The sequence below is a fragment of the Lepus europaeus genome, chromosome 11, assembly GCF_033115175.1.
Source record: "Lepus europaeus isolate LE1 chromosome 11, mLepTim1.pri, whole genome shotgun sequence".
In the NCBI taxonomy this organism is placed as follows: domain Eukaryota; kingdom Metazoa; phylum Chordata; class Mammalia; order Lagomorpha; family Leporidae; genus Lepus; species Lepus europaeus.
In genome coordinates, this window is record NC_084837.1 from 113,286,900 (window position 1) to 113,297,375 (window position 10,476).

At 63.2% G+C, this 10,476-nt stretch overlaps 1 protein-coding gene across 2 annotated transcripts; it reads left to right on the top strand.

The window, feature by feature from the left end:
• Nucleotides 1–4,181: 4,181 nt before the first annotated feature.
• On the top strand, nucleotides 4,182–10,465 carry FAM219B (family with sequence similarity 219 member B). Of its 2 annotated transcripts, none has more exons than XM_062206452.1 (5): nucleotides 4,182–4,395; nucleotides 4,474–4,561; nucleotides 5,011–5,088; nucleotides 5,621–5,669; nucleotides 7,230–10,465. In XM_062206452.1, exons 1-5 carry the CDS (start codon nucleotides 4,182–4,184, stop codon nucleotides 7,392–7,394), a joined length of 594 nt encoding a protein of 197 aa, XP_062062436.1. In that variant the 3' UTR covers nucleotides 7,395–10,465. The 2 variants fall into 2 exon arrangements, with proteins under 2 accessions (XP_062062436.1, XP_062062437.1); XM_062206453.1 differs by having other exon boundaries at nucleotides 7,233–10,465.
• Nucleotides 10,466–10,476: the final 11 nt, after the last annotated feature.

Consider the following 10,476-nt stretch of genomic DNA (forward strand, 5'->3'; position numbering starts at 1 on the left):
GTTAGGCCAACTTGCAGGGCGCAGGTGCACTCCTAGGCCGCGAGGGCGATTGAAGAGGGTGAGGGTGGAGGCGGCGTGGGTCTCTGCTGTACAGGCTGGGGTTTCAGGTGTGGCTGGGTAGGACGGCAGGTGGAAAGTGGTGGGGCCTGCCGCCTCAGTGTCTTGAGCTCAGTGGAGATCACTGAATGCCTTATTAGAAACAAGTGGGTGTTATGATTTGTTGTAAATGCTTTAATTTTAAACTTTTATTTGCTTGCTTTATTTGAAAGAGAGACTGTGCTCCATCCACTGGTTCACTGCCCAGATACTTGTAAATGCCAGGACAGGGCAGAGCCAAAGCCAGGAACCCAGGACTCAACCCCTTGAGCCCTCACCTGAGGGTGTGCATTATATGGAACTGAGCGCAGGGCCAGGCTGGAATGAACTGCCCTCACTGCCACCCCGGATGAAGTTCTCCCTCCCATCCGACGTCCGTGCTCCCCCCACATCCCAGCCGGACGCCGTCAGCCTGATGGGAGCGTCCTTCCTGGGCTGTGCTGGTTGCATCTCGGCCTGGCGGATCATGGCTCTACCTAAGGAAGGTACATGGTCCGTGGGGGCCCCCCTGAGCTTGACCCGAGTGGGCGGGGCTCCTCCCCAGACAGCGCGGCCCCAGGCCTTCTCTTTCCTGATGCTTTACTTAGAAATTTTGCTAATCATTTAATAATTTGCCACATTTGTTTAGACCTAGTATAAACACACTTTTTTTTTCCTCTTTTTTTTTTTAAGATTTATTTTATTTGAAAGGCAGAGTTACAGAGAGGCAGAGAGAGGTCTCCATCCACTGGTCCACTCCCCAAATGGCCATAACGGCCAGAGCTGAGCTGATATGAAGCCAGGAGCCTCTTCCCGGTCTCCCACGTGGGTGCAGGAGCCCAAGGACGTGGGCCATCCTCCACTGCTTTCCCAGGCCACAGCAGAGAGCTGGATCAGAAGAGGAGCAGCCAGGACTAGAACCAGTGCCCACATGGGATGCTGGTGCCACAGGCAGCGGCCTCACCTGCCACGCCACAGCACCGGCCCCTCCTCTCCTTTATTGAAAGTATGTTTCACACATGAGACATTTTACTCCTAAACTCTTCAGATGTCTAAAAATTAGGGCTCTTAGCCCCCTTGCATAACCACAACACTATTACTGTGCACCAAGAGGTTTGACGTAAAATGCACACATTTCCCACTTCTGAAGAGTCCACGCCCATAGTGTTGTAGACTGTTCGGTAATCCCTGTCTACCTGATGGCTTCATTATTAAAATCCTGTCAGAAACACTATTCAGGCTTGTCCTGCTTCTCCACATTACATCGACCTGCTGGCCAACAAAGGGTGGCACGGAGCAGTGGGATGGAAAAGGCTGCGAATTCAAATCCGCGCTCAGGCCCCAGGCCCCAGTGTGCGCAGCAGCATCTCGGGTCAGAGGCCGTGGTGTAGCCCAGCAGTCTTGGCTTTATTTTCGGTTCTGGAATCAGGCAACGCTGCGTTGCGTGCGTTGGGGGAAAGTGCTCCAACAGGTCGTGCAGAGGAGGTTGGCGGGGCAGACAGAAGGGCTGGGGAGAGCACTGGCCAGAGGCAGGTGGGCTGTTCAGCGGTCACTCTCCTCGGAAGGTGGGCGCGGTGGGAAGGTAGCGGGAACGGCATCTCGCCTGCTGGGGCTGGGCTCCGGGAGATTGGGCTGAGCTCTCTGTACTGGAAACACCTGCGATAGAACAGGCCACCAGCTGGGGGGTGTGTGAGACCCAAGACTGCAGAGTGTCACGTGGGGAGCCTCGACTCTGGTGGCCACAAGACACGGGTCCCCGCGTCCCCATTCAGTAGTGAGGGGTTCGTACGGTAAGCCTGACAAAGGTGACCAGCAGCTGACCTAGTGCCCCTGGCCTTCCTCAAGGAGCACCGACATGCCAGCCCTTAGATAGGAGCCACGGGGCCTGCGCTGGGCTAGCGCTGGTCATCCTGAGGACTGGAGTTCTTGGAGCAGCTGTCAGGGTTATCTCCGGGGCAGTATGGCTGTTGTGACCAAAACAGCTGTGGTCTTGTCAGGCTGAACCCCACCTCTAATCCTGATGAACAGAGTCCCGGCGTGGTGACTGCATTTGGTTTTTCATTCTGGTTTGCGTGGGCCTCGTGTGGGAAGGACAGAACTGCAGACGTGAGCAGCCCTTCCTGTGCTGTGCTCTTCCTAACTGAAAACGGCGGCTGCCCTTGCAGGATTCTAGAGAATGAAAGGCTAGTGGCATCGTGTCGTCCTTGAGAGAATGGCGTCAGCCCAGCCCTTGCGTCCCGAGCTCGGCAGCCGGTGCTGCGGTCTCCCTGTCTGTCCCTCACAGGGCAGAGTCCAGCTCCCGCTCAGCGAGGGGAGGCGATGCCGGGCTGGGCTGGGCGCTGCTCAGCTGTGGCCCTGCCCTCGCACTGGCGCTCTCAGCATTTTCATCCCAAAAGCGTTTTGCTGAGAGCCAGCTTTCGAGGGAGAGGGATCCAGCGCTCACCTTGAGGCTGCCGGTTATTGAAGACTCCGTGAGCTGCAGTCTGAAACCTGGTGAGCAGGGGGCTCCGAGGGAAGAAGCCGGGGCGGGACACGGCTGTCCCCTGTGACGCTCCGGTGAGCAGCATGAGCAGCACTCGGTGATGGTGGGCACGGAGCTATCTGTCCTGAGAAGGGTCAGGAACAGGGTGGGCGTTTAGCCCTGGAGGTTAAGATGCCAACTGGGACGCCCGTGGCCCACATGGGAGTTCCTAGGCCCAGTTCCCAGCTCTCGGCAGTGGTGGTGATGGCTCGAGCAGTTAGGTTCCCTGCTGTCCACAGGGGAGACTGGGCTTCGGTTGAGGTGTTCGGGGAGTGGACACACGGAGCCGTCTTACCTAGCGGCCAAGAACCTCTCCCCAAGCACCCGCCACCTCCGAGAACCAAACCAAGACCTGGGGACTGGGAGGTTCCTCACCTGTCATTAGGTGTGCAGGACCTGGCCTAGCACCTGCCATACAGGTAGTGGTAAGACTGCTGGAAGGAGGAGCTGTGTGAGGACCCCAGGCCCAGCAGGGAGCCAACCCAGTTGCTGTGGGTTAGGGTTGGAATGACAGCGGCGAGGAAGAAGGACTTTGTGCCTGCCCTCAGCCTCGTCCCCCTGCAACCCCGGGCTGCGCAGCTTGTGGGGGGGTCGTAACGTGTTTCTCAGGTTCGGTTCCTAAGCGGGAAAGGGAACTGCCCACATGCAGGCCAGGGTGGACAGGCACAACCTCACACGTCCTTCTTAATGAAATGAGCTTAGACTCCTATCTGATAGCCTCCATCCCCACACAGTGCATGAAAATCAGCGCAGGTGTGGTGGGTTCATCCCGGCTGCTGCAAATTGACCCAGCTCCCTGCCACGGCCCGGGAAAGCAGCAGAAGATGGCCAAGTCCTGGGGCCCCTGCACCCACGTGGGAGACCTGGAAGCAGCTCCCGGCTCCTGGCTTCAGATCGGCCCATTCGAGGAGTGAACCAGCAGATGGAAGACTCTCTCTGCCTTACAAATAAATAAATCGTAAATAAAAAAGCGGAAATAGGACATTCATTCAAAAACTGATTACTGGGATGCTTTGGGAGAATGTGGTCAAAGGGAAGCCGTGCAAGGTTTGTGACAGCACACACGTGCCCTCCCGGCTCTAAGCACCTGGCAGAGCCTCGGGGCGTCCTACAGCGAGCAAACAGGCCGCGGGCGGGCAGCGTGGTGCGGGGTCGCAGCCCAGACCCTGCCTCCGCCTCGGCCTCGGCAGGACCCTGGGCCTCTCCGCTGTTCCTTCCCTGGGAGGGCGGCGCCTTTCTCCTTCGGCCCTTTGTGCGACCCAAGTCCTCCCGAGTTTATCGCTGCGGACTCGGGGTTTGCGGCGAGACGACCCCCCAAAAGCAAGCTGCGAGCGGCGCGGAGAGCGCGTGCGCACCACACGCCGTCGGCCCGGAAGCGCCCAGCCCCCTGGAAGGCGGAACCATCGGGCCGACCCCTCCAGCAGGCTGAGCCGGAGACCTTCGGGCGGGGAACCCACTCGCCCGCCATCTTGCCGGGGCGGAGTCCGGGGCGGAGCCCGGGGCGCGCGGCCGCGGGCCGCCAGCAGTGGGCGGGGCCGCGCTGGCCGTGGGCGGGGCCGCGCCGCCGGCGGGGAGGAGCCGGGGCATGGCGACCGCGGAGGGCGGCGTGCGCGCGGGGCGGGCGTCCTGCCCCGGAGCCCGGCCTGGCGGGGCCCAGTGCCGCGCCGCAGGAGCGGTGGGGCCGCCCCCGGGACGGAGCGGCGGCGGAGCCCCGCGGTCCGGGGAGCGCACCCCCGCGGCCGTGGAGAAGCGGGGCCCGTACATGGTGGCGCGCGCTCCCTCCCTTCAGGCCAAGCTGCGTGAGTGAGGCCGCGCGGGGAGGGTCCCTGCGGCCTCGGCAGGGGCCGAGACGGCTGACCCGGGCCTTTACCTTGCAGAGAAGCACCGGGAGCTGGCCAGGGCGGTGCTGCGGAGGAAGGGCGTCCTGGGGGCCGCGGCCTTCCGCCCCGACTCGTCGGCGAGGAGGTCTCGGCGGGCGCGGGGGGACGTGTGCGGGCCACGGCGGCGGATGCGGGCGTCGTCGGGGCCCAGCCCGGGTCCCCCGGCGGGGATGGCGCGGGGTGGGGGCGGCCGGCCGGGCCCGGAGGGACCCTGTCCACTGCCTGCCTTCACGGACGAGGCTGGCCGGGGCTGTCTGCCGGGTGGTGCAGAGAGGCGGGCGGGGGGCTGCTCCGGGGAGCGGGCGGTCAGTCCTCTGGGTGGAGGGGAGGCCTCTGCCCCCCACCCCGAGGCTGGCCGGGGCTGTCTGCCCGGTGGTGCAGAGAGGCGGGCGGGGGGCTGCTCCGGGGAGCGGGCGGTCAGTCCTCTGGGTGGAGGGGAGGCCTCTGCCCCCCACCCCGAGGCTGGCCGGGGCTGTCTGCCCGGTGGTGCAGAGAGGCGGGCGGGGCTGTCATCCGTGCTTGCTCTCCGCTCAGGTCGGTCAAGTTTAACAAGGGCTACACGGCGCTCAGCCAGAGTCCAGATGAAAACCTGGTGTCCCTCGACTCGGACAGGTGAGTGCCCCCCACCCAGGTGCCCCTCTCTCCGCCAGGGTGGCTTGGTTGCAGGACTGCTAGGTAATCCTGCGGTGGGGTGGGACCGACCTGCCCCCTTGTCTCTGCCCCTGGGGCTGGGCCGACCTGTCCCCTTGTCTCTGCCCCTGGGCCCGGCCACCTGCCCCCTTGTCTCTGCCGCTGGGGCTGGGCCGACCTGCCCCCTTGTCTCTCTGCTCCTGGGGCCGGCCACCTGCCCCCTTGTCTCTGCCCCTGGGGCTGGGCCGACCTGCCCCCTTGTCTGTGGGGAGCGCTGCCCTGCTCCTGGGGCTGGCCAACCTGTCCCCTTGTCTCTGCCCCTGGGCCCGGCCACCTGCCCCCTTGTCTCTGCCCCTGGGGCTGGGCGGACCTGCCCCCTTGTCTCTGCCCCTGGGGCTGGCCAACCTGCCCCCTTGTCTCTGCCCCTGGGGCCGGCCACCTGCCCCCTTGTCTCTGCCCCTGGGGCCGTCCCGGGTCTGCCGGCTTCACCGTGAACCGTGTGCTCTTCTCCTAGTGACGGGGAGCTGGGATCCAGATACTCCTCCGGGTACTCCTCTGCAGAGGCAAGTTCCGCGCAGCACCACCGCTCTGCCAAATGCTTGTTTGGTGCCTGCTGCGTGCAGGGCACGGCGCCAGGCTTCGGTCTGTTCTCCTCCCCCAGCAGAGGTATAGGCGCTGAGGAGAGCTCTGGAGAACCCTCGGGGCGGAGATATCCAGGCCGCACCTTAGCAAAGGAATCCTCTTTTCAAAAAGATTTGTTTATTTCAAAGTCAGAGTTACAGAGAGAGAGAGACAGAGAGAGGGGTCTTCCATCCGCTGGTTCACTCCCCAATTGGTCGCAGCGTTCAGAGTTGCGCCAATCTGAAGCCAGGAGCCAGGAGCTTCTTCCGGGTCTCCCATGTTGATGCAGGGGCCCAAGGACGTGGGCCATCTTCCACTGCTTTCCCAGGCCACAGCAGAGAGCTGGATGGGAAGTGGAGCAGCCGGGACTGGAACCGGCGCCCCTAAGGGATGCCAGCACTGCAGGCAGCGGCTTTACCTGCTGCGCCACAGTGCGGCCCCAGGAAAGGAATCCTTGCCGGATCCCGGCTGAGCGTTTACTAGCCTGGACTTGCCTCATGCTTCTTGGAATGTGGAGCTCACTACCTCCAGGGCCTGCTGCCCACCGATCTCAGTCCTGCCTTGTGGTGGAGAAGCCCTGTTAATCCCAGATGTCCTTGCAGCCTGGATCCCTGACCCAGGCTTGCCTTCCCGTGTCACACAGTAACTCACGATGCCTGTCTGTTACTTTAAGAAATTGTTTGAAATCCAGGAAGACACACACAGAGATCTCCCATTCATTGACTGATTGCCCAGTTATCTGCAGCAGCCAAGGGTGGGCCAGGCCAAGGCGGGGAGCTGGGGACGCAGTCTGGGACTCTCACACGGGTGACAGGGAGCAGCTACTGGGGCCAGCACCTGCTAGCAGGACACTGGAGTAGGCCAGGACCCAGCCCAAGCAGCACCCTCAGCGCCGTGCTGAGCGCCTGCCCTGGGTGTCCTTCCTCTGCTTGTCCGTTACCCGAGGTCACCGTCCCTGCCCCTCTTGCCCATTGCCACCAAGCTTGCCGCTCCCTCGCTGGGCTGGCCCGAGAGCACTGGGCTGGCCCGGTGGCCTCGCAGCTCCCCTGGCAGAGGGGGCTGGGGACGGGACTGCACAGCACTGCTGTCTGGACCGCGGGCTCGCTGCACCTCTGCCATAGACGGGGGTAGTTTGCGAGCGGTGTCTAAGGTTGTTCACCTTTAGACCACAGGAAAGCTACCGTCTTCCTCCTGCCCGGCGCAACAGTGAAACCAGGCTGGCGAGTTCCACCTTGCAGGACCCAGTGCTGCTGACCCCGGAGGGAAATGAGGCCGCGCGGCACTCCCCAGCCCCTCCCGGCCGTGAAGGCGGCCATTGCTGGTGGCCCGTGGGCATGGCCAGGGCCCCCTGATATTTCCGAGGGGCCAGGAGTTTTAGTGAGAGCTCCCTGGGGTGACGGCACTAGCCAGGGCTCTGGGTGTCCTGCAGTCCAGGGAGGAGTGTGGACAGCGGTCACTGTTGGCTCGCGTCCTGGCTCACGGTCCCCGCCTCTCCTCCTCAGCAGGTGACCCAGGAAGTGAGCCGGCAGCTGCTGCAGGACGGGTATCACCTGGATGAGGTTCCTGACGACGAGGACCTGGACCTCATCCCCCCTAAGCCTGTGGCCTCTTCCGCGTGCTCCTGCTGCTGGTGCTGTCCTGGGGACTCTTCGTGCACCCTGCAGTAGGCACGGCCGCCCACGCGCCCTGCTCGCAGAGCGCAGCAGAACACTGGAGGCACTGGCCCCTGCGAGGCGGCAGGTGCAATTCTGCACTTTCCCCTGCTGCTGAGCAGACCTGGGGCGGCGTCCTGGTTCTCGCAGTGGGTGACGCGCTGCTGTCGGGGAGGACAGGGCAAGCTGCGTGCCCGGGCTGGGCTGGGGGCGTGGGTGGAGGTGCAGAGGGCACTTCACGGCTGTGGCTGGGACCAGTTCCGGGAACTCCATGTGCCCTCCTCCCCTCCCCGGCTCTGAGATGGGCTGCCGTTGCTGCTGTTAGACCTTTGTCCTTCAGGTTGCACCTGTCTGGCTATGGCAGGGGACAGGAAGGTGGCCTGATGGCTTCCAGTATGCCTGGCCGTGGGTGGGGCCTGCCCACCTGGGCCAGCTGTCGGGTGGGTTTAGTGACGGTCAGCCCCTCCCCGGCTGGCCCTGGAAGCCTGCGGTGTTGTGTTTGCCAGGAGAGGGAGCTGCACGGAGCAGTCAGTGTGCTGGTGCACCTGTGTGGGTTTAGGCCTAAACCGATGCTCACAGGATGGGGGGGACCTAAGGCAGGTCTGGGCCCCACCTGGGGACATCATGTGACAGAGCAGATCATGTGACAGGCTCCAGGGGCCGCTCTCCCCAGCACAGCACAGCCTCTCTGGCCCTGGCCGGGGCACAGCACGCGGGCATTGTTTCCCACGACCCCGTGGACGGCAGTCTGCTATTCCAGGCCTCTCTCTGGAGTTTTCCCGTGGCCTCCTTGTTTTGTGTGAATGGGAGTGGATCGCCTCCCCAGGCCGAGGCAAGGCAGGATGGGGAATGAGGTGATGAGGCCCTGTGGCCACTAGAGGTAGACGGACGGCACGGGCTCCTCTGCAGGCTGCTGGGGAGAGCCCTGCTTGTCGCCTGTCCGCTGTCCTCGGGGAGTCCCTGCTGGGGCTTGGTGGGCGTGTCTGTGTGTGTCAGTGTGAGAGGCCAAGGGGACTCCCCTGTCCAGAGCCATGGCTGGCCTACTCTGCTGGCGGCTTCATAAGGAGACGGGACTGAGCTGGGCCGTTCACCGGGGCCTGGGCTGCAGGGCCAGGTGGTGACCCTGTGCTGCCCAGCCTGCAGGGCGCGGGAACCCTCCATTCGGAATCTGTGTCCGGGCCTTCCTGCTTCTGCAGAGGTGATGTGGGAAGGGATCGGATGTAGGGCAGGTCCGACAGTGGGGGCGCCCAGGGCAGCCAGCTGTGGAGCCACACTCTGGGCAGCTGGTCAGGGAGGAGGAGCCTGGGAGAGCAGGTGGCAGGCCTGCAGAAGCAAGGCCCGAGTGCTGTGGTCCGCGCTGGTGTGCTTGGCTGTGGCCAACCCTGGAGAGACGGACGGGTCCAGGACTGGGCCACCTGTGTACGAGCACAGTGCCTCGTAGAGGCACAGCAGGCCCAGAGCAAGGGGCCGCAGTGAGGCAGGGCGCAAACGGTTGGTCACGTGGGGCCAGGGCCGCAGGCCGAAACACCCACAGAGGCACGGAGCCGCACTGCCTCACTTCCGAGGGCTGGGTGTCTGCAAGGAGGCGCCGCACGGGGTTTGCGCCACTCGGCTGCTCTCGTCCCGCTCTGTATGTTACAATAAACGCGGTCCTGCTGCTTGAGCGGCGTTGCTGTTGCACTGGGTGTGTAGGCCTGGGTAGCCGCTGCCCTGCGGTGGCGCCCCCTGCTGGCTGCCCCCTGTGCCTGCGATGAGCAGGCCCTCGCCGGTCACTCCTTGGGGTGGGCTCCCTTTCGCAGACCCTTCCTGTCTGGCTCATCTGTATTTTCTTAACTGAGAGGATTTGGAAGCCAAAAAACCAAAACACTTCCTCAAGGTGGTTTCCTGGAACTGCACTGCGCACGGGCGAGCGTGGGGTCCAGACCCTCGCCCCCAGCAAGGAGCCGGAGGCCTGCGCGTGCCTGGGCTTGCAGGACAGAGGGGATGCCCTCTGAGGCGCTCCCTGCCGGCTCAGGGGAGGTGGCTGGGCTTCCCCTCACACAGGAAACACTGTTCCCGAGGCGGGGCTTCTGGTCAGCAGGTCCATCTCTGCAGGCCGTGTGCAGCTACTCAGGTTGCCCTGTGGCCTGCACACAGCCAGGCAGTGCACAGACCCACAGCCATGGCCAGGAGCTGGCTGCTGACCCTGGCCACAGGCCCCTGCCTCCCCACTCCCCAGGGAACCTGAGGTAGCAAAGCACGAGTGGTACGGGGTAGCCTCGGCCTGCAGTGAAGGTGGCCTCGCCCAGGGCCAGCACTCGGTACGGGGTAGCCTCGGCCTAGCAGTGAAGGTGGCCTCGCCCAGGGCCAGCACTCAAGATGCTGGCATCCCCCACGAGCATTGTTCCACGTCCCAGCTGTTCTAACGAGCCTTGGGAAACAGCAAAGGATGGCCCTAGTGCTTGGGCCCCTGCCACCCACACAGAAAACCCAGAGGAAGTTCTGGGCTCCTGGCTTCGGCCTGGCCCAGCCCCAAGCTGGTACAGCCATTTAGAGCCCATCAGCAGAGGGGAGGTCTCTGTCGTTCTGCCCTTCAAGTGGTCTGAGAAGATGCCCTTGTCCCACACAGGGCTCCTGGGCTGAGTCCCAGCTCCACTCCTGCCAGCTCAGGACCGAGGAGGCCGTGGTAACCCACATGGAGACCTGCAGTGAGCTCCTGGCCCAGGAAGGCTGCTATGGGCGTTTGGGCAATGAACCAACATGTTGAATTTTGTCTCTTTTCCTCCTCTCAAATAAGTACAAATTAAAAATTGGGCTGGCGCTGTGGCGTAGCAGATAAAGCCACCGCCTGCAGTGCTGGCATCCCATATAGGCACCAGTCTGAGACCCAGCTGCTCCACTTCTGATCCAGCTCTCTGCTAGGCCCTGGGAAAGCAGTAGAGCATGGCCCAAATCTTTGGGCGCCTGCCCCTACATGGGAGACCCAAAATAAGCTCCTGGCTTCTGGTTTTCAGATCAGCCCAGCTCCAGCTATTGCGGCCATTTGGAGAGTGAACCAGTGGATGGAAGACCTCTCTCTCTCTGCCTCTGTAACTGTCTTTCAAATAAATAAGTAAAT

What these genes read in the sequence shown, in the direction of transcription:
- FAM219B (XM_062206452.1), top strand. Translation starts at nt 4,182, where the DNA reads ATGGCGACCGCGGAGGGCGGCGTGCGCGCGGGGCGGGCGTCCTGCCCC. An exon ending in CTCCCTTCAGGCCAAGCTGC is followed by an intron (nt 4,396 to 4,473) that starts GTGAGTGAGGCC and finishes TTTACCTTGCAG; the next exon opens with AGAAGCACCGGGAGCTGGCC. An exon ending in GTGTCCCTCGACTCGGACAG is followed by an intron (nt 5,089 to 5,620) that starts GTGAGTGCCCCC and finishes CTCTTCTCCTAG; the next exon opens with TGACGGGGAGCTGGGATCCA.